The following is a 24006-nucleotide window of genomic DNA, read 5'->3' as shown; positions in this document are numbered from 1 at the left end:
AATCTTTAAAAAACAAAATTATTAAAAAAATAACAAACTCCAATTCTCTTATGGGCAAGAGGTAAATATTTCTTATCCATTGCCCTATCACTTACTTGGTAATCAGTTAAACAATATATGTCATTTAGCTAACAGAATGGAAAACAACATTTTTTAAAACTTTCAAATAAAAATGTTTTCATGTAAACTTTTTGTGTAGTTATAGAAATATTTTACCTGACCAGGGCAAACATACATTAACTCTTTATAGGACAAGTGCCATGGGTCAGCCTTTAAATTATTATTAGATGCTGAATTTGTCCACATCGCAGATTTATTTTGGACTTTGAAAATTAGAGTACTTTTAAATGAAAAAATAATATGTCGCTGTGCTTTTTGCAAGAGGTATTTTTATTTATTATAGCTAAAAGAAAGATTGGAAAAACTCCTCAAAAATTCTGAAATGCTTCATTTTCCTCATTGGAAAGATCGTTTCATTTGAGAAAATCATGGAATAATATCAATGAAAACAACAACTTGCAAGTACATGCATAAGCTTTCCATCAGAATTCAAGTCAAAGACACTTTCTCATGCCTATTTGATTTAAAATCATTATTCAATTAATCCAACAAATACCTAGTCAGCATCAATCATTCTCCAGACACAGTTATCAAGGGGACATAAACATCAAGTTGAAGGAGACCAAGGTGCATCCCTCCAGGGCATAGTGAGCTGGATGTAACATGCCATGGGACTGCAGAAGAGGGAACAAATTAAACCTACATTGAATGAGGCAAAGCATCAAAGAAGAGCATCAAAGATATTTTAGCTGGGATTTGAAATATGAAGCCTGTTGGAGGAGAGAGAGAGAGTCAGGGCTTAGATGCATTTCAGTGAGCGCTAACTGCACAAACAAAGAAGTATGCTACTTTTGCTCACTCAAAATGCACGTTACTCAACACAAAAGAAATGCAAATCAAAACTATACTGAGATAACATTTCTCATCTATCAGATTGGCAAAAATTCATAAATGTAAGAACATATGCTGTTGGCAAGACTGTGGAGAAATAGATGCCCTTATGTGTCGCTGGTGGGGATGTAAAATGGTCCAGCTCCTGTGGCACTGTGGTAATATCAATCGGGAATGCAGGGGAATAGCTCGGCTGGGATTAGATGGATAATCACTATGGGGTCATGCTAGAAGCCCTATCCAGTAGGCAACAGGAATCAGAAAACGATTTTTTAAGCAAAATAGAGACATCAACAGAGCTGTATTTTAAAATGATGACAACCCAAATTTGCTTATGATTAAAAGGAATAATAAAACAAAAGCAGTATGTGAGCAGGCATCTTCCTCTCCTGTAGGCTGCCATTAGGCTACTAAGTAAAGTGACTAGGAGAACAAGGTCTTCAGTTTTTTGGCGAAGAATTTTGCTGCTTTACCTGAAGACTAGTAAACTATAAGGCTCTAGGGCAGGAGGGGTAGCAGACATCCGGAATGGGAGTGCCACCAGTGAGAACCAGAGGAGCTGGGCCAACAGTCCCTAACACTCCGTGTCCCGCAGGATTCAGCCTTGCCCACGGGACGGGGAACCAGGACTGGACACAACAGAATGTGTTTTCAGCTCGTGAGTAATAGCTGAGGGGGGTGTACTTTTCCTGTAGCATGTATACAGTAAGCATTGCTACCTCACAAAACCTTTTTTAAAAAAAGAAAACAATATTGGAGCCACTCGTCATTTCTATCTAAGGAATCATTTGCTAAGACACTCTCCTCCAGAGGCCCAATAAGAACAAAATCTCACTTCCAGGTCTCTACAGTTTTGTTCCATCTAATTAATGCCAGTGATACAGGCCTCATTACGATACACCTGATCATTACAAAATCCATTTTATATGTTGTATTTCATCCAATCTAAGACACCATCACTTGTAAGATGTGCCATTATTTTCTACCACTAAGAAAGAAAAATACTCAGCCAATTAAACTAACTCAAGGACTTAATTAACTGAAATCCTTCATGACATGTAAGTCAGTCACACCAACCTCTCGATGAACTGAAATATCTTTCACTTATTCAGAAGGATTTGGCAATTTTGTCAACCTTCATTTCTGACAAGAAATTATTTTGGTCATATCTCAGTAATAAAAAGATAATACAGCACCATCTATTTATGGATATCTTTCTTAAAATTAAAAAAAGAAAAGCCTCAGTAAAGCACCTAGTTGTTGCTTTGTATGAAAGTAAGCAATTCATCCAACGAAGAATATTGATCTCACTGATATCAAATTTATTCCCTTCTGCTGTGTGTGTCCATGGCTTTCTGTGCTTACAATAACTTTTTGTTCAATGCCGAATCAGAGTGTACTCTGAGGACATTTGAAATAACACATGCAGTACCAAAAGTGGACATGATTTAGCTGAAGTGATAAGAACAGCTATGACCAAGTTTATACATCCACAGGAAATGACAACACATCATAACCACTGCCTAGACAACTGCAATTGTAAGATGCCATGGGATATATGAGGTATCTTGGTATCAGTGATGTTAAGGTGTGAAAAAAGTCTTGAAATCAATGAAACATGGTAATCACCCACACTAGATAGATTATACTGGTAATGAGGGGTTGCTACCAAGGACTACAAAATCTGCTTAATCAGAATACTATGACGTACACATATACACATATTTATGTGCCAGGCAATTCTTGCCAAACTTTAGTCAATGTCCAGGAAAACAGTCAAAACATTCAGAAAATGTCTCATTTCAAAGATACAGTGTGTGTGTGGGGAGGAGGGGAAGCATTCTGGCACAGAATGGAAAAGGATATACTGGTCAAAGTATAATCAAAGGCCATCTCCAGACATGAAATATTCTTGCTCTTGTGAAAATCCACCAACAATAATGTAATCCCATCTCTACCCACTTCCACCTCCCCTATGAATCAAGGAGAGTGGGGCGCAGTGTCCAATGACATGCCAGCAACAGTATCTCCTGCAACATTCATTGCAAGACTGCGTCTACTTTCTTATCTCACTCTCTTCCCGCACTCTGTGCTCTACTTATTCAGGCTTCCCTTCCATAACGATCGGATCAAATTTAAAGTCCTCTGCAGGGTGGACTGAACTCTTCAAACTAAAGTCAATATGAACCTAGAAAATAAATAATAAAACAAAGAGCAATCATCTTTCTAAGGAGAAATACAACATACCCCCAAACTCTGAAGTTTGGAAAAACTGGGGAGAAATTTAAATATATTCACTGCTTGTTTTTAATAATGTTTATGTCTCTAAAGTCAGTTTATTAGTTTATAAACACTGAAGACTCTTATTATTTCCGGACTACCCACCAAAAGATTCAGCTTGAGGTGCTTTATTCAGATAATAATCACAACCACAAATTTACAACTATAATTTTTCTATCATTAAATTCTAGTTTTATCATTATGGACACCTCGGATGCTTCTGAAGCCGATAAAAGCATTCTTGTAAGAGTCTTTCTGTGGACGTAAGTTTTTATTTCACATGTGAAAAAACTTAGTAGAATAGCTAGGTCAAGAGCAGGTATCTGTTTAGGTTTAAAATAAAATACCAGGGCTTCTTCCAAAGTGGCTTGTAGGAGAGTTCTGGTTGTTCCAAATCTTCGCCAATATCTGATGAGAGCAATTGAATTTTAGCTATTGTAGTAATGTGTTCTGTTGAATTAACTTATGCTTTTAAATTTTGTTGTTTTTAAAACTACTAAGCTACATAAATCCACATCCCTTATTTTGGGTTAGTTTGTAATTAATAAATATTTTATGAGGAGATACATTCAGACTATGTCAACAGCCTATTTCCATTAATCCTTCACCCATTAGTTTGAACACAGATTTTTTTTTTTAATTCCTTGCTTTCCAGAACTTCTTCCAAGTGTGGCATCTCATCTCTACTGGAAAAAAATGGATGCTACAGCCAGTGTCCACTCTGTTGTGAGTCTTTTGAGGCACAGTTAAGATCTTAGGAATACACTCACAGCAACCTATAGGGAAGGGCCACAAAAGGACACCCACAAATAATGAGGAGACCAAATCTATCTTTCTTTGATATGAAAATGGTAATGTACCCTCGAGGGATTTGGGGCTGGCAGTTAGGAGCTGTACAGTATTGCTTGTCTTCAGTGCTCAGGAAACAATGATCCAGTACCGTACAGAGCTTTATATCAAAATTCCTGTATTTCATGGTTTAAAGATCTCAGGGACGGTCATAATACGACTGGTACAACAACACAAACACTTCATCTTGAACATTTTTCTTTACGTTTTTAGTAATTTAAAATAGTTCAAATGCTACCATTTTTTCAGAAAAGACTCCCTTCCACCCCCTCAAAAGAGTTATCAGGTGAATTTGTTTATCCCCCCTCTTTTAACCCCCTCCCACCTCTACCCCAGACTTAAAGCTCTGTTTGCTCCCCTACTCAGGATCTGTAGCTCTAGCCTGAATCAATTTGGTGAAATCTGACAAAAGGTGGAAAGGTGGATGAGTGCTCTTCTAGTCCTAGATTCTGTAACACTGTCCTTACCTGCTGTGGAAAACAGGTGCGGACTGAGTGCTCTGTGTAACCAAAAGATGGCCCTTCAAAGACAGCTGTTGGGAGCTTCAGAACTTCCTTCAGAAACTGGTCAAACTTGCTAAATATCATTAAGCCATTGGAATCTGACATCTGGGAGAAAACATCTATGAGAACAAAACCAAATAAAGTCAAACTACAAAGAAATATCAACTCTTTATAAATGGCTCTATGTCATTTGCATACCAGTCAAAAAGTATCATTAAAAAGTACCATAAAGTTATCACGATTTCTAGTTAACATATATTCTCATTCTTAGTATTAACATTGTGTGGTTCCTTAGTTGATGCGGCCCCTCTCCCCCACCCACTTAATATTCTACCTAAACATCAAATCAAATAACCACTCATGTATGTCTACCTGCCTACTCTTTTTGAGTGTACATACTGGATGATGTATAACTTTTTTTTTATTTATATATCAGTTTGTTCCAAGAAGAATTTGTAGCAGCATATCTTTATCTCTTTATATATAGAGAGAGAGAGTATGCGTGTGTGTGTTTATATAAGACACATGCATATTTGAGTGTATGACTATATTAGCATATTGGTGATGGGGTATGAAAGAAATTGTATTATATTTGTATATTCATGTACTAATGATGTTAATATATTCCCATGAAGCAATCAATTGGGAGAAAGCACGCAGTATGTTTAAAATACTCCATCTAGTGAGTCCAAGCAGAATAAAAAGAACTCATATAAATTCTTCTATCACAAGATATTTTGACACTGGAAGACCTGATTTTTACATAAAATCTGACCCAAGCAGATGGGAAAAAAGTCTCCAATACTACTACTATTTCTTTATCTAAATGGAGAGAGTTTCCTGTCTCCAGTTACTTATTCCTCTTTTCTCATCCTAGTTGTTTTTGGAGAGAAAAAGAACTAGGAGCTCAAAAACAACTTGACAAAGAAACATGACTTAAGCTTCATTTCAAACTACTGAGCTTCCTTACCAACAAATTGGTGAGTTAAATATGCACATACAAAAAAATCATTTCCTGAGGCCTTTCCAAACATAGCATTTTGAAAAGTCATATTTTATATACTCATAATGAACAGGTATATTAAGAGGTACATATGTAATAGATTTATGTAATGTACATTACATAAATGTACATAAATATGCATTACTCTTTAGGTTCAGTTTGGGGAAGCTATCCAAAGGCACTAGATGTAGGGAAAAAAACATTCAAAATACATTAATCAAAGAAAGATAAAATGTTAGATTACAGACTCCACAGGGTAACTTTTAAGGCATTAGAAAACAGGAGATTATCAACAGAATAAAAATCATCAGTATATCCTCTCGCGTCAGCTGCTAGTTTGTAGCTAAAGGAAAACTATTAAATACCCATATAGGTGGGAAATATCCAACAAAAGGCTACCAGACGTGTGGTCCTAGTGGAAAGTAAAATCAATTAATTAACCAATACTGGGCATCCCAAATTCTTATTACGAGGTCCAAGTACCAAGCACTCTACTAGGTGTTTTGAAACATAGCAAAGAAGTATGATACATGGTTCTGGTTCTTATCCCCCAAGAAACTTTCAATGTAGCTGGAAAAATAAGTTAAAAATGAAACGAGAAGAATTAAGTGCTAAGCTCACTTTCAAAAGAACAGCAAGAAGAGAGGCATAAAGATATATTTGTCAAGCCTCATCATTTGCCAGGCATCACAATAGGTAACTATAGCTGAGTCTGACTGCAGCCACCCAATATTCTTATCTCCTTCTTCTTTAGTAATAGAACAATTAATTTTATTTTGTGCAGTGGTGTACTCAACCAAGAGATTAAACTTCACAGCCTCCTTGTAGTAAGTTGTGGTCATATGACTAAGTGCTGGCCAATGAGACTATAATCACAAGGGCTGTGAGGGACTTCCTGGAAGGCTGGTTAAAGAAAGCTGACTAAGCTAGAAAGTAGACACTTTTTTCCTTCCTGCTTTTGCTGTCTGGAATACAGCTATGATGGCTGGAGCCCTGGCAGCACCTTGGACCACATGGTAATCTAAATTTTGACGTACAAATTATTCACTACAATCGCAGAAAAGGCCTGGGTCCCAGATGAACATGCAGCTACCATATCAGCCCTAAACTACCTACTCCTCGACTTCTTTTACATAAGAGGAAAATAAACTTCATCATTGTATAAGATACTATTATTTTAAGTTTCTGTTTTCACGCAACAATCCCTAAATACTAAGTGCTACTATATTTTACTAAACATTACCTCATTTTACTTTCAGAAAAAGATGTGTATGTGTCTGTGCACACATGTGTATGCACATAATTTTTTAAAATTTATAGCTAAGGAAACTCACTAAGGTTAACTTGCTTAAGGTAAAAAAGTTAGTGTCTATATCAAATTTTAAACCCACACTTATCTGGGTTTAAAATTCCATTATATCACACTTCTTCAAAATACAGTTTAGAATAGATACCAAAACACATGGGCAGGAACGTCAAAAAAGGAATTTAGAGGATAGGCCTTGAAAGATAGGATTTAGAATGATGAGGTCAACACAGGATGGGAATGGGTGTTTGGGGACCATCTGGCAAAGAGATCGAGAAAAGTCTCTATGACAGAGTGTATCTGTTACTGATCATAATAAGCAGGAAACAGCGCATTGAAGAGAACATTCTAGGATAAACTATTTATATTGAAAAATAAAGGTAAATAAAGATTAAATAAGAAAAGCAAGTTATGAATGAAAACTTTAAATGAGGAAAGCAATTTGGATTCGTTTACAAGCCGTTAAGTAGGGAAGAAATATTTAGAAAGCTAGGTTTCAAGAAAATTAGACTGAAAGAAAATTAGACTGTTAATGACTGGCAGAACGAACAGGAGAGGAATAGGATTGGAGACATCAGCTACAAAAACTTGTAAATAATAAATAAATGAAGAAGTGAGAGTCTGGATTACAGTAGTGACAGTATTGGAGCAGGGTCAAGTCCAAGACATTTCAACGCAGGAAACTGCAGTTGATGGTAAGCTAGATTAGGGAATACAGGAATTTAAAAAGTTAGGATTCAGGGCAGCTAGATGGCTCAGTTGGTTAGGGTGTGGGCTCTTGACAACAGGGTTGTCGGTTTGAGTCCCATGTGGGATGGTAGGCGGCACCCCCTGCAACTAGGATTGGGAACGGCGACTGGACTTGGAGCTGAGCTACACCCTCCCCGGCTAGATTGAAGGACAACGACTTGGAGCTGACGGGCCCTGGAAAAGCACACTGTTCCCCAATATTCCCCAATTAAAAAAAAAAAAGTTAGGATTCTTCTACGTTTCTAGCTTGGGAAAATGCAGACAACCTTGAGTGAAATAAACATACTGAAGATAATTATACTTAGCTTTGAACATAACTGTATTTCAACTAATCAGCAAATTTCCAAGTGGAACTATCCTGCAAGCAGTTAGAATATTGGGCCACGGTTCGAAACTGCAGATACAGATCTTTGAAGATCTTACCGATTATGTGAATAACAGGCCCTCTGAGGGAGGGAAGAGCATAGTGACTTAATTTTTACATAGCTGGCTGATACTCTTATAATGAGGGAAATAATCATCTATTAAACCTGAATGGAAACAAAGGGTCCACATGGGATGTGGCAGACATTGCAAGGTGCCTACTGCTCAGCATCTACTTTCCTGTTCTCACTCACCAGCGGAACCCCGATTGTGTTTACAATGGCAATGTGCTCCACTTAAAAAATGACTTCACAGCCTCTTTCACACATTGTAACTCTGGAGTGGATTTTTGAAAAGGCTTTGCTTTCCTGATAGGGGCATCGCTTTCTTCCTTCTGCTTGGAATGAGGACACAAGGCTCAGCGTAGAGCAGTCACATCTGATCCTAAGGAGAAAAGCCCTGTGGCAGAGTAGGAAGACCAGAGGGACCCAAGTCTTTGATGACGTCCCTGAGTCATGGTACTAACTTTGAACTTACCAGCCTGTGGACTATTTTGACAAGAGAAAAAAAAAATCCCAATAGTTTTAAGCCACCGTTAGTCAAGTTTTCTGTTGCCACTCAATGTGTTCCTGAAAAAACAGCAAGTTATTAACTTGTGGCCATTAATGGTAGAAATATCCAAGACCAGAGACTTGAGCTACCAACTCTATAAATACGCATATATCACAAAAACATGTGAATACACCCACAGCAACAAATCCACACCTCACTCAGAGCAATAAAAGGAAGTGATTGGGTAGTGAAATGACTAAACTTCCCCACTCAATAAAGTATTATTTTCAGTTACATTTAGTTACTATGTCATATGATAGATGCAAAGTAGTAAAAAAAACTTTTTTTTAATTCAAGGGAAAAAAAACTTAAGAGGCCCACATTACAATAGTAAAAGAATAAGTAGCAACATGTTGGTTGGTTGGTTGGTTGGTTAGTTGCTTTTAATACGAGAAATACTGCTAGACCCCCAAATTGAAGACATAGTTAAATAATTACTTAATTTAGAAGTCATTACTTCTTTTTTTTTTTTTTTTTTTTTTTTTTAAAGATTTTATTGGGGAAGGGGAACAGGATTTTATTGGGGAACAATGGTCAAATTGTTGTCCTTTCAGTCTTAGTTGTGGAGGGTTCTGTTCAGCTTCAAGTTGTTGTTCTTGCAGTCTTAGTTGTGGAGGGCGCAGCTCAGTTCCAAGTCCAGTTGCCGTTGCTAGTTGCAGGGGGCACAGCCCACCATCCCTTGCGGGAGTCGAACCGGCAACCGTTGTGGTTGAGAGGACAGGCTCCAACCAACTGAGCCATCCGGGAGCTCAGCGGCAGCTCAGCTCAAGGTGCCGTGTTCAATTTTAGTTGCAGGGGGCGTTGCCCACCATCCCTTGCGGGAGTCGAGGAATTGAACTGGCAACCTTGTGGTTGAGAGCCCGCGCTCCAACCAACAACTGAGCCATCTGGGAGGCAGCTCAGCTCAAGGTGCCATGTTCAATCTTAGTTGCAGGGGGCAGAGCCCACCATCCCTTGCGGGACTCGAGGAATTGAACTGGCAACCTTGTGGTGAAGAGCCCACTGGCCCATGTGGGAATCGAACCGGCAGCCTTCGGAGTTAGGAGCATGGAGCTCTAACCGCCTGAGCCATCGGGCCGGCCCTAGAAGTCATTACTTCTTGTATTACCAGACTAAGACAGTATTTTTTTTTAGCTCAGGCTTCTCTTATATATAACAAAAATACTGAAAAATGACTACTAATTTTTTTTTTATCTTAAATGCAGTATAACAACGAATCTAAGTTAGTGTGACTTACCATATACATAGATAAACATATCTTACCAAAGAAATAAGAGACAATATATAGTCAATAATGTTATAAAAACTAGGTATGGTGTCAGGTGGATACTAGATTTATGGGGGATCACTTCATAAATTATATAAATGCCTAACCACTGCCCTGTGCATCTGAAACCAATATAAAATAATATTGAATGTCAAAAACAAAAAAAGAAACGAGACAATAAAATTTGATAAAAATATCCAAAAAAAAAAAAATTAAGCTCATCCTCTAATTAAAGCCCTAAACCTTTCTGGCATTAGGGACTAAATTATTTCCCAGATCACTGGTTAATGTTCCCAGTAATTCTCTATTTATGTACCTCTGAAAGAAAGTATGCTAATTCCCCATCAGTTGTTTCCAGATAAAAATATAGGCTTTCTTCCTTGTGAAAAACCCACAATCAAGCCCTTAAATGCACATGTGTACACGCTTTTAAAAACATTCTGTCCTCTGTGTAGTGGCAAAATAATGCTACTATTATGCCATCCCCACGTGCATTTCGATTTTTTTTTCTGGTGGTAATGACTCTGGTTTTACTCATTGCATCTGTCCATCTGTCCACTCCCTTTGCCCCACCCCCCACACGACCAACCATACACTTTTGAAGATGACAGGCTGTTAACAATAAAGACTCAAGTCTACAAAAGGAAAACCATTTTCCTTTATATGTTAGCTTTCCCTGGCAAACGACTCTCGTTCCCTGTCATCTTTCTACCAACTGAGCAACCTAACCCACAGGAACATGTATATACATTTGCATGTTAGTAAATACCTACAGGTAACTAAATCCAAGCACATATTTTCTTCCTAAACTCATTAATATCCCGACATCATTCATTCAGTCAGAGTGAGGCGGGAGGATGGGAATGAGCCTGCTTGGGCTTCCGGGGCTGACTCAGCCACAACTACCTTCCACAAGGCTCCAGGTCTCCCTTAGTTTTTGTTTGTTTTGCTTTTTCTTATTCATAAAATGCAGATTCAGGACTTAGCTCTTATCTGCTTCCAGTTCTAAAGCATTTTGGTTGTATGAGAAACGTAAACATGGGCATCACTCATTCAAATTAAACAGTCACTTCCATCCAATCAAGAGAAGGAATGGTTAACAGAAAGCAGCCAGAATAAATATGCACTGACAGGTGGTTAAAAGGCTAGAGCGCAGGAGGCTAAATTTTGAACAGGTAAAACTGCTTATTTATAACTTCAAAGGTTGGCCTCCTACAGTCTGTTAATGAAACATCAAGGAAGCAAACAGTTGAAATGTCAGAACTATTAGTTCTGGGTAAAAACAGAAAGAACCACAAGTCATAGTTTCTCTAGCTACTCAAAGTGTTGTCTGTTAAAAACATGCGAAAACATAAGTGATACAAATGATTATTACTATAAAACCATGTTTATGCTACAAGAAAATACCTGTTATCATTTTGGTATAATTCTTTCTTTCTCTATGTGCATAATAAATTTTTGTTTAAAACTGTCTTACATTTATTTTGACCTGAAACATTTTTAAAGGCATTGTATTCAATTATGCGGGTATCCTAAAATTAAACTGAGCTCTCACTTTTGGACACTAAAGCTGTTTCAAGTTTTCATATATTGTAAAAATTGTTGCAACAAATGTACATAAAACTTGGGATATACCTCTGATTAATTCATCAGGATAAATGCAAAATGGATTTGAATATTTTTACAACCTTCCTGTTATATACTGTCAGACTGCCCTTCAAAATGGTAGCACTGGGTTTTTAAAGAATTTAAGAATAAACTGCATGAATCATCTGCTCTTATCTTTTAGCAGATGGGGTTTGAATAAGAGGAGATTAAGTTTCTTAGAAAACAAATAGCAGAATTACACAAAGTAGAGAAATCACATAGAATTAAGTATGATTTAATAGATAATGGGCTTTACAGTCTGTAAATTTTGTTCTCTGAATTATTCTTTGGGTTTCTGACATTATTGAGTTCTGATCATGCTTATAATTGAAGTCTGTATTCTGATTCTAAATCTTTGGTACTATATTTAGAATCTTACCCTAAGTTACCTTTAAATCTAGGATACAGTCCCAAACGGTCACCCACAACAGTGAACCATTTCTATAAATGAATGATATCTGGGGACAGAAACTCTCTTAAAAGAGAGCTGAAAAATCTAATTAAGAAATATTTCAAACTAAAAGCACAAATATCGGTGAAGTCATTTCAAATGTTATCTTGACACTAAAACAAGAAAATAAACAAAAAATACGTATCAAATTTTAAAAAGGAGAACGGAGAAAATCATAGGAAAATAATCTAAAAGATAAAAAGCAAAAAGATCAAAATAAGAAGAAGAAAAGTAGAAACACTAAGGCATATTCCATAAATTAGAAAACCTTACTTAAAAGAAACATTAACAGAGGTAATGACAGAGACTACACAGAGTCAGTGGCAGGAAGGTGGAGAAACTAAGAACAACATAAACAATGGAACAAATAGGTAGAAGAAAGTGAATAAACGGTCAAATATCATTTAATGTTACAACACAGTGTTATATCTCACTTCCGTCAACACAATTATTCAGCCACTTCAAGTAAGCAGGAACTGAGAACTAGGAAGCCATGGAAAAAGGGATTCTCACATGAGCCAAAACGGCGAGTCATACTACAAAAGCTCCTGTGCTTCTCTCATGGTATGTGAGTAAACACTTATGTCCTTACTTTAAATAAAATGCTAAGAAGTTTGGTATGGTTCCTCTGTCAGTAGCCTATCAAAAGTAAATCAGAAGCAAAGAGATTTGTAGAGACTGGTACACTGATAATACCATCGTATCTACCAGTGATAAAGGATAGACACACACACACACACCCCATCACCATCACCGTCACCACCACTATAACCAACTATAACAACAAAAACTTAAGAAAAAGCACAACAGTTTAAAAACATGAGATGGGACAAACAACCCAGAGCCTCACAATTAGCCCTAAGTCATCAGAGAATGACATCCGTAGAGATGAAAAAAACGTTTACGTTATGATCAGTGAGCTCTGTTTAAGATGGGAGGTACAGACCACATTTAAAGTGGTCTCGACCCTGAATGATTAAAATTTAAAAGGGGAGACAGGCTTCAATACCTAAAAATTTTATTATCTTTAACATCTCATTCTCTAGCCAAGGAAATTATGGTACAAAAATAATGAAGCAGAGCTACAGATGGTAAAGAAACTGCAACTTTGAATATGAAGAAAATAAACCATGTTTTAAATCTCTCTGAATAATATAAACATGGTAATGAGTGACCTAGCGTGGCTTGTATCTCATCAATCCATACACAGTGTGCAATGACCTGGCATTCTGAGCACACTGACATGTCACATTTGACTGGACATGTGTACTTTTGTGCCACTTGAATACTGGTCACTTGTGTTCCTCCACGAAGTTCAAAAACCACATAAAAAAAAAAACAACCCAAAAAAACCCTGCTGTTATCTGGACCCCTTCCATATTTCATGTAGCACTAGAAGTTGTATTTTTCCACTAACAGAACAGAGAATGGCAGTAATTTTACTACTCAGTCAACAATTTATATCTGGTAAAACTTTGGCACTATGTGCCAGGTACCAGCTCTATGTAAATGTAACAGATTTAAACACAGAAACTTAAAGACTCCAGAGTCATCTGGAATGTGCGTTTATATAATCGATTTTCTATTTTTATACTTGTTTCCCCAGTACTAATAAAGATGCAATGCATATTCTTTATCTCTTATTATCATCATTAAAAAACAAAATCCCAACTTTTTTCTTTGTGTTTGAATGAAATATAATTGCATCTGTATTATATTATCTTCCTCAGAAAAACACCATTCTAGAATTTTTAAAAATTACGAAATTTCAGCCCAAAAGAGTAATATTACCATATGAAAAAAACTCAGAACTGAGTATTTAAGTAAAACTATGATTTTTTTCACTACCAAAAATTTGTTTTACTTAGCAGCTGATTTTGAAATGAAGACAAACTGGATAACAGTTTAACCAAACACATTATCTAAGATCTTTCTTTAGAATATCGAAATCTGTATCTAGTGAGCCATCTAGCTTTCCAACTTTCAATGTCATGGTAACATGTTAAAAAAAGCACAGAAAGCAAATGCACCTCTGAAGTAACGTGGCCCAAAAGCTTGTATTTGAATCTAATCAAGCCTCTGTATCTTTCAATTAAACCAAAAAATATAGGGCACAGAGGAACATCATGGGGACACAATCATCAAAATCCAGCCTATGAGAAATGTTACAGGACAGATGACCCAGTTTCTTCAACAAATCAATTCAGAGGGTATCTCAACACTTCAATAAAACCTACAGCTTCAATCTTACCTCCCTGAAACCTGCCAGTTTCCTACTCCATGGCACTTGTATTATGGTACTTTGATCACTGTACTATATCATATGTGTCTCTCCCATTACAGGACGAGCACAGCGGAGTATGACAAAGGAGCTTAGCACAGGGCTCTGAAGCTAGACAGCCTGAGCTGAAATCCCAGCTTCACCCCTCAGTTAACTCATCTATAAAATGGAGAAAAGACCACCTGCTATGCAAAGAAATTGTAAGGATTCAAGTGACAAAATATACGTAAAGCACCTAGCACAATGCCTGGCATATCTTAGGCAGTTAGTAACTATCTATTGAGTGAATAAATGAAAATCATAAGCAGAAAAATTAAGTAATTGTGAATTTCACCTCCTTTGATTTCATCTAACCTCCTTTTTATAGTATCTACTAAATAGTAAAATGCCAAAATGGCCAATAGTCAGAAAAAAATTAAGAAAGATAACTGAAAAAAACAGGGTGTCAACTTCTAAAAACTGTGCTTGGCTCTATGGTTTTAAGAAATAGTTTAATCACAGCAAATACTACCTGACGAAGAATGGAGTTATATTACGAAAAAGGCTATTCTTGACCAAACCTGGTAAGAGTAATCAAATTTATTTTCTAACCAAAAATAGTCAACATAATCATCTTCAAGCATAATTTCTAATAATATGGGAAACATTTTTTAAAGGATTTTTTAAATGTCAACGTTACTGTTCTGAAGCTCCTCAATTTTCTTGCTTTAAAAAAATAACACCAAACAAATTAATTCACCTAACTTTTCCATCTGAACAGTAGGTGGCATAACTTAACATACTCTGAGCCAGGTGAGTGATACAGTGGTAGTAAAAAAACAAAAAAGGTTCAATATAGCATCATCCAAAATTCTGATAACAATCATTTATAACTCTTTCAAAGTCCTAATTTGAAAACAAAATCTTTCAAATAATACGAAAATACTTACATCTCAATTTGTCCAGCATTTTTCCACCACACATGGTTGCTAACATAGCTTTAACTGAAAATACCGTCAACTTGCCTCGGCCCTCACTGCAAAATAAATTATATTAGAAACAATTGCTATCTGGAACCACAAAAGGAATCAAATGTATCACTAAATGTCAAGCAACCAGTAAAGCGGCCCCCACCCTTATTGCCACTATGTTACCTTGGATTTTTAGAAACCTTGGATTTCTTCTTTTTTTTCCTCAGGAGAATTAAGGCTTCACCTATGCTTAGGTGAATAGTGCTAAAACTAACTTGAATTATTTGGAAATGACATTTATAAACATTCTGTAAAGCAATTTCTGCTGGCTGTGTAGGCAGAGGCCAAATGGATGGACCAGAAGTAAATTTCCTATCGACTGAGCTCCACATCGACATTAAATCGACATTACATCCACAGCTCAGGCATTTTTAAGTATTCAAAACTGAGGCTGTTTTGAATAATAATTACGAAATGTGTCCTTCCATCACACTATTATATAATAACAACACTTGATTGTTATGTACTAAACCAACTGGGTGCACGCACACAGCTATAAAGATTTTATAGGACATTCATCTTTGTTTTTACTGTGACAACCTTTATGTTACCATGTGTTTATTCTAAGAAGCTCAATCACATCTGCCTCAGAGCTTTCCATACCACAATTGTGAGAAAAGGAAGGGTAAGGGATGGTACTATGAATTTTTTTCTAGGAATTTGGAGAGATGAACTGTAGAAGAACATCAGTGAATTACCCAAAGTAAAGCGGCACACCCCCTGCAGATCCAAGACAGTATCAGCAAGCCCCTGACCCACAAGCCCACTGCTCCATCCACTCAATGCTGCCCTGGTTTCACAGAGGATGCAAACGTCACTAGCTGGTTTTTAAAGTCATTGTATATACATTAACACGGGGCCTTTGTGCTAATTTTACACAGTTTGTACTTACAAAGTTTCATAGCAACTTAGTAAACTACCTTTACAATAATAAGAACTATTATTATCTTCGTTTTGAAAAGCAAGTGTCATCCTATTTATATTTACTAGTGGTCCTACGAGAGTGTCTTCCATTTTTCCAAAGCTTCTTTGTATATATAGTAACATCACACCTGAAAAAAAGGAAATGGCCTATAAGCCAGGAGGTTCTCAATGGTAGCAGCGCCAGGAAATGCCAATGTTTGTTACAGTCCAATTTTTAACTATAACATCCATTGAGTTTATTCATAAGGTAAAATAGGAATCCCCAGGGCCGGCCCAGTGGCTCAGGTGGTTGGACCGACGACTGGCGCCGACTGCCTCAGCCGGGGAGAGCGCAAGGCTCATAATACCAGCATGGGCCATGGAGCTGTGTCCTACTCAACTAGACTGAGAACAATGGCTTGAACTGGAATGGGACTGGGAGGTGGAAGAAGGGGAAAAAAATAGGAATCCCCAAAGTTAGCTAAAATTAGGATGGGGGTTTTAAAAATATATAGCTCTTCAGAAATACAGATACTGACCCCGTCTTATACAGTACCTGAAAATATGGCACCTGGAAATGATAAGGAATATTCCTACGTCAAATATCCAACTATCCTTTACATTACGCTGACATGAGCAACGTCGGTGGCTATAGAGTGCATCGATTGTATTAAAAGGAATAGATTGATACAGAAGATACGACTGATATAGAAATTTTACAGTGGACATTTCTTTTTGGTCACCAACCATTCAAATGCTGAGTCTACATTTTAAACAGACCAAAGAATGAAGAATGAAGGAAAAGAAAACACCCAGATATCTGCTTTCCCATCTTTCTTCGAAACTAAGACATGGGCACGTGCGTGCACAAGCTCCACCCATAAGATGCACCCTACAGACTTCCAATAGAAAAGGAATAACTTTTAGAAGTTGGAACTCCAAAGAATCCCCTGGCAAGGACGGCAGCAGTTACATGCAGTGTCCTGAAGCAGCAGAGACAGAGTCCTGTGGCAGCGCCCACAGCCCAGCATCAGAAGTGTCTGGAGCATAAGCAGCAATAGATTCGTGGCAGACGTGCTTTGTGAGACCATTTGGTGTGACTCTGAGCTTTGTTCTTGGCGCTGGGGTCTTCAAGCCTAAACTTTCCCAACCCTCTCAGAGTGTCTTTAATAAGACCCACATCCTTTTAATAAATCAGCCAGAGAGAGTTTCTCTGCTCATAACCAAGAACTCTGAGGGATACAGCTTCTATCCTGAAGTAAAGTGGCCCAGAAAGATGAAGCGACCAAAGAAAACATTGCCGACATCCAGAGTGAGAAGAAACGTGCCCAAAACCAGCACAGCAAGAATGAAGTATTCACCAACAGAAGAGTCAAGATTTGCTGTACAGCTAATGACATTTTTAAAGGTAAATGTGCTCAAAACCTGTTTTGCAGACACAGATTTCATGTTGCAAGAATATCCAGGAAATTCCACAGGGAAAAGTAAAAATCAATCTTAAGAGAGATTCCCATAAAAATCATGACCCGGATTACATGTGGGAAAAGAGAGGGCCGGAACACAGAAATGAGCTTCTGGGGTGCTGACAGCATTCTTTCTTGGCCTCTGTAGTCCTTACATGGATATTTGCTTCATAACAATTCATTTTAAACCATGTTTCATTTTCTGTATTTTTCTGCAGTTGTTTTCTATTTCTCAATAAAACTTTTTTTTTTTAATTAAGATTTATTGGGAGTGACAATGATCAACAAAACTACATAGGTTTCAAGTGTACACTTCCATAACACATCATCTGTTTATTGCATTATGTGTTCATGATAAAAACTGTTTTAAAAAATGAATCTTGGGGAGCGGCCAGATGGCTCAGTTGGTTAGAGCGCGAACAGGGTTGCCAGTTCGATTCCCACATGGGCCAGTGAGCTGCGCCCTCCACAATTAGATTGTAGGACGACTTAGAGATGATGGGCCCTGGAAAAACACACTGTTCCTCAACATTCCCCAATAAAAAAATTAAAAAAAGGAATCCTGGGAAAGTGAAGGTTACCGTTACTGAACAAAGCTAATAGTTTAAGGGGGAAAATGATGAAGGGGAAACCTACAGGTTAAAAGGCACTTAAGATATATAAATGAAATGCATAAAATTTTCCATAACAAAAGTTTCCATAACAAAAATGTACAAAAAGAATAAAAACATTAAAAATACCAAGGCCCAGGCCCCCACCTTAAATGTCCACTAGTAGAAGATTGGCTATTCATGCTCTCATAAAAAATAATGAAAAATAATATATGAAAGATAGAAAATATATTTGAGCTAGTTTACTACGTTAAAAAAGAAAAAGCCAGGCATGGAACAAAATAATTGCTAGAATGCAGTCTAGCAATTATGGTAAAAAGAAGAGAGTAAAAATATTATCACATACAGACACTCCCCAACTTACGATGGTTCAACTTAAAATTTTTCAACTTTATTATGGTGCAAAAGCGAATATTCATTCAGTAGAAATCATATGTCGAATTTTGAATTTTGGTCTTTTCTCAGGCTAGTGACATGTGGCATGATATTCTCCCATGATGCTGGACAGCAGCCGTGAGTCGCAGCTCCCAGGCAAGCTTACGATCACAAGGGTAAACAACTGGTACTCTACAGTGTAGTATGAAATGCATCTTGACCTACAATATTTTCAACTTAGGATGGGTTTATTGGGACATAATCTCATAAGTCGAGAAGTATCTGTATTTGTTTGTATATGTGTAAAAACTATCTGTGAAAGGATATTGAAAAAATAACATCGGTTGTCTCTGGGATAGAAAGTAGGCAGTCAACAGAAAGTGATGAAAAGGCAAGCACTTTTCACTTTATAAACATTAAACATGGTTATACTAGAAAAGAAGGTTCTCAAGTCATAATCTAAGCTTCCAATTAAGACACTAGAAAATACCAGGAAATTAAACCCAAAACAAACAGAAGGGGAAAAAAATAATGAGTAAGAGCAGAAATCAATAAAATTGAAAACAGAAAAAAAATTAATGAAACCAAAAGCTGCTTCTTCAAATAAATAAATAATATTGATAAAGTTCTACCCAGACTAAGAAAAAAACAGGGAAAATACAAATTATCGATATTAAGAATGAAAAACAGAATATCACCAAGTTCTACACACATTACAGAAAAAATAAGAAAACATTACAAAAATCTTCATGTCCATAAATTCAACAACTTGGATGAACCGGACAGACACAAACTACTCCTTGAAAAACACTAACTACTAAAGGTCACTCAAGAAGAAACAGATAACCTGAATAGGCCCATATCCATTATAGAAACTGAATCTGTGTTTTTAAGCCTTCCAGAAAAGAAAGCTCTGCATTTAGCAGGCTATACTGGGGAATTATAATGCAGAAATAATTACATTTCTACACTGACTCTTCCAGGGAATAAACAAGCATTATTTTGATATCAAAAACACATAAAAACATTATAACAAAGAAAAGTCAGTATCCCTCATGAATTTAGACACAAAAATCTTCAACAAAATGTGAGCAAATAAAATATAACAATATATAAAAAGGGTAAAAATCACAACCGAGAGGGCTTTATCCCAGGAGTATTAACACTGATTTAACATTTGAAAATCAATCAATATAATTTACCATGTTAACAGACTAAACAAGAAAAGCCATATGATCATCTGAATAGATGCAGATGACAAAAATTCAACATTTAGTCCTGATAAATACTCTCAGAAAACTAGAAAAGGAAGGGAACTTCCTCAATCTGATAATGGGCACCTTAAAAAAACAGTAACAGCTAACATCATGCTTAATAATTAATGAAAGACTAAGTTCATTTTCCCTAAGGTTAAGTCAAGGATGGCTGCTTTCACCACCAGTAATTCGCATCACACTGGAAAACCCACACTGCTGCAATAAGACAAGGAAAAGAAATAAGACATACAGACTGGAAAAAAAAAAAAAAATTATGTGTAGTCCAGACAATATGAGCGTCTATGCAGAAAATCCCAAAGAATCTACAGAAAAATCTATAGGACCTACCAAAAAACACTATAATAAAGGATTTTAGCAAGGTTGCAGAATACTAAGTCAACATACAAATTCAATTTTATTTTTACAAACTAGCAAAAGATAACAGGGACTACAATATAGCACCAAAAATATGAAAAGTATTGATACCAAAAAAAAAGTTCAAGACCTATAGAATGAAAATTACGAAATGCTGATGAAAAAAATCAAAGATGTAAATAGAGATACACCATGCTCATGAAATGAAAGACTCAATATAGTTAAAATGTCAATTCTCCCTAAGTTGATCAGAATCCTGTTGTGATTCAATGCAATCCCAAACAAATTCACAATAGGATATTTAGTAGAAATCAACAAGATGATTCTTTGCATATCCTTAGAGTTGTAAATCCATACAAATCTCAATGAGATATGAGAATAGAATAGATGCCTAAAGTTTTACTATTTTTTTAAAAGTTCCTCATGTTATTTTAATATACATCAAGAGCTGAGAACTACCAACGTGGAACTTTGAATGCAATACTAAGACTGGGGTTTCTATTTTTCAGGCAATGAAAAATAAAAGGCCATAAAAAATTAGAGCGAATTAATCATATTGTGTTTGTATAACTCTTTCTGGCTCCGAATCTCACATTCTTCCTTCAAAGAGACAAAATAACATCTATTCCATACTGCAAAGGAGAAACTGGTACCATCTATGCAAAGAGACAGGAGAGTGTGGCAGAGCCCAGCATACCAGCAGGAGAGCCAGGTCAAACTTTCCACTCTGCCCTGGAAGAAAGATTTAATCTATAGTACCCATCAATAAACACCATACAACAGGTCTTAATGGGTACTATGACATCTTTATTTCTAAAAATTAGTATAATAATAGCACTTAACACTTTTTCTTAATTTTCAAAATGCTTTAGAAACTAATATTTACAAGAGCAAGCATCCCTTATTCAAAATATTCTTTAACTCAACTCTGTTGCAAATAATAGCCCTAGATTCAGAAAGTCTTACATCCAAATGCAGAATAACAGATATACTTGTCAATCAACCTGGATCAGCACTAAAACACCTGTATTCTTGTCCACTCGGTAGGATTATTACTAATCTCAATGGCTAGTCTCAGGTCAAGTAGTCTGTAGGTGCATGAACAGAATAAGGCATTAACCCCTCAACCAATTATTATCAGTAATGTGTGGTCCCATCTCTCATATCATTTTTCCTATTCTCAATAGTGACAGAGCAATCTCCACACATAATCTCCCACCGAACAAACCATAGATCTTCTCTCCTCTCTGCCTGTATGCAATTTGGGGTGTGCAAATGTATGTGTGCTTAAAATTGCATGCATATTGAGGGTAAGGGGATACACCACTAAGTATCAATGTGTAACTCAACAGGATAAAGGGAATACGGAAGTAAGGCTGAGGGTGTTTTAAGTAGGGGGAAAGGAGAAGTATCTGAGCTTAAGCATCACAGTAAATGTGAGGGGAATGAACGTGCAGACAGGAGGGATTCGGGAATGCTGCTTGGTGAGCCTTTACGTCTAAGAGCCTGTTTATAAATATGTAACCGTGCATCCTGAGAATGGGGGAGTGGGCTCGGCTCTTCATTATGAACAAATCTTCCCCACTTATAATGCTTACCATCATTTACAACTTTAGGCTCACAGTTTCAACTATCAAAAAGTTTATTCACCCTTCCAAAGGGAATATTAATATAAGCAAATTAAAAATGGATATTTAAATATACTTATAAGTACTTATTAAAGATACTTATATAAAAAGCTAAGTATAACTTAGCATAAAGAAATAATTATGCAATAAAATTATTAAAGGGATAGTTTCACAATTCTCACCTCCTCAAATAATGTTATATTTTTTGCTTCAAAAAGAAAACCAGTTGGCTCCCTCCTCTCAACTATTTGCTCTGAATGCTTTTCTTGGCTTTGAAATCTTTCGGTCTAGCTTAAGCCTAACAACTTCCTATAACTGCCCCCAAACAAAGCAAAGGGAAAGTGTCCCTTTTACTTTTCTAATGTTTCATTAGAGCTCCTGCATTCTTCCTCTCCAATTAGAGGCAGCAGAGAGAAACTACTAATACCCTGTGATTATGTCTTTTATCTAATTGATTCTTTTTTCTTGGAAAAACTCATTCTTGATCCTTCCCACCAGACAGACATTTGAATTTAATCCATACAGGAGTACACTCACTGGTAAAGCTATATTTAAAACTGAACAGTTAGCTGCCCCTGGCCATGGCACATATAACCTCACCTAAGTCCATGTTTTCAGTAACTCCAAGGTCAAGTCCAGGTTCGTACCAGAATCAATTCTCTTCAAACAAGATTTGGGGAAAACAGTTCACCTTATTTCATCACACACACACACACACACAAAAAGTGACTCACTTAAAATCTGGCCTGAGATACGTCAATATTTAAGATGTAACACAATGAACCGTGAAGATGAACCCCCACATACAGACGCTTAAATGAAAGGATAAACAGGTAATGTGTGTTGAGGGTGACAGGAGAGAGAACTTGTTAGTTTAACCCCGCCCAAACAGAATCTCTCCAAGGAGCAGCCTCCCTCAATCATGAAGAGCATGACGGTCCTCTTTCTCTGACATCTCTGCATGATTCATTTCCATAGACGTATCATTTTACAGTCTGACAATAAACGACGCACATGGCTTCGAAAAAGAGTTCTTATTATCCAACACTGAGAAAACACCATGATTAGCCCTGGGCCACGCTAAGCAGACAGTGAGTCACCCTGCATAAACACCTATGTTTGGACATGCAGGTAGGTACCTTCAGAAACCTCTGCAGTCCTCACCTCTGCCCTTTGGATGATGGGAACTGCTCATTTCAGTTACGTAAAGTCTCAAATTCTGCCTATCTTTTGATATTGAAATTCACCTATCTGCATGATGTTTATTTATACCTTTGCACTATCTCGTGAGAGCTTGCTATTCAAATTAATATATTTGAAAACAAGACTACGGGGAGCATTTCTTACTTAATAAAACAAGCTTTTTCTACATCTTTAGCAAATAACTGTGGATGCTGCCAATCATAAATCAGTATTTTTTACATGAAAATAGACTACTACTTTAAAAATACTATTACCAGTCTAATTATCAAATATAGTAAGAGTAATAAGAGCATTTCTCTTTGATTTTCAAAAACTCTTATTTTTCCAATTACAGTAGTCTTAATTTATAAAACTTCACCATGAATGGGTTATTCAATAATCAACTGCAAATCAAGACTCCATTTGGCAAATGTCAAATAGCATAATCAAGTAAAATAAACATAGAATATTATTCAATTTTATCATAATCAAAATGCCTAATTTTCATTGCTACCTTACAAATGTTATTAAGAATCCAGTGGTGTGCTTATTGAGAATTCAAAGAGAAACGCAAGATAGAATCTCTGCTCTCAAGCACTTTCTGTCTTGTTTGTACCCTTATGAAGCAGTTCAGAGCATTACGCAATTCAAAGTCAAAATAACGATACAGACGAGTACTGTAAGTCATTAAAGGGATGAAAATGGCGTTGATGATAATAAGGAAGGCTATAACGGAGGTGAAAACTTTACTGCAGGGGTGGGGGAGCAGGAAGGACAGACAGGAGCCCAACCAAAATGCATGGAAGGAACAACGAGCATGTCATATTGGAAAAACTGCAAAGTACCTCAAGTAGCTTAATTAGAGCTTGGTGTGAGCAGGGAATTCAGGACAGATATCGTTAGACCTAACTTCATCCAACACCCACAAAGTTTCTGAGGT

The 24006-nt window shown here is 36.7% G+C and overlaps 1 protein-coding gene across 18 annotated transcripts in view; it reads right to left on the bottom strand.

The window, feature by feature from the left end:
- Positions 1-24006, bottom strand: part of DTNB (dystrobrevin beta) — a 189154-nt gene that overhangs the window by 131763 nt on the left and 33385 nt on the right. For all 18 annotated transcript variants that reach the window (XM_074331774.2, XM_074331777.2, XM_074331779.2 and 15 more), the window contains exons 5-6: positions 15193-15278; positions 4548-4702 (exon numbers count right to left, since the gene is read on the bottom strand). In XM_074331774.2, the coding sequence (XP_074187875.1) occupies positions 4548-4702; positions 15193-15278 (241 nt within the window). The remainder of the gene's footprint in view (positions 1-4547; positions 4703-15192; positions 15279-24006) is intronic.

This window comes from Rhinolophus sinicus, chromosome 2 (assembly GCF_057876585.1).
Source record: "Rhinolophus sinicus isolate RSI-liver-muscle chromosome 2, RSI-T2T, whole genome shotgun sequence".
NCBI lineage: Eukaryota > Metazoa > Chordata > Mammalia > Chiroptera > Rhinolophidae > Rhinolophus > Rhinolophus sinicus.
Note: the sequence above shows the minus strand (reverse complement) of the source record. Positions and strands in the feature narration are given on the sequence as shown.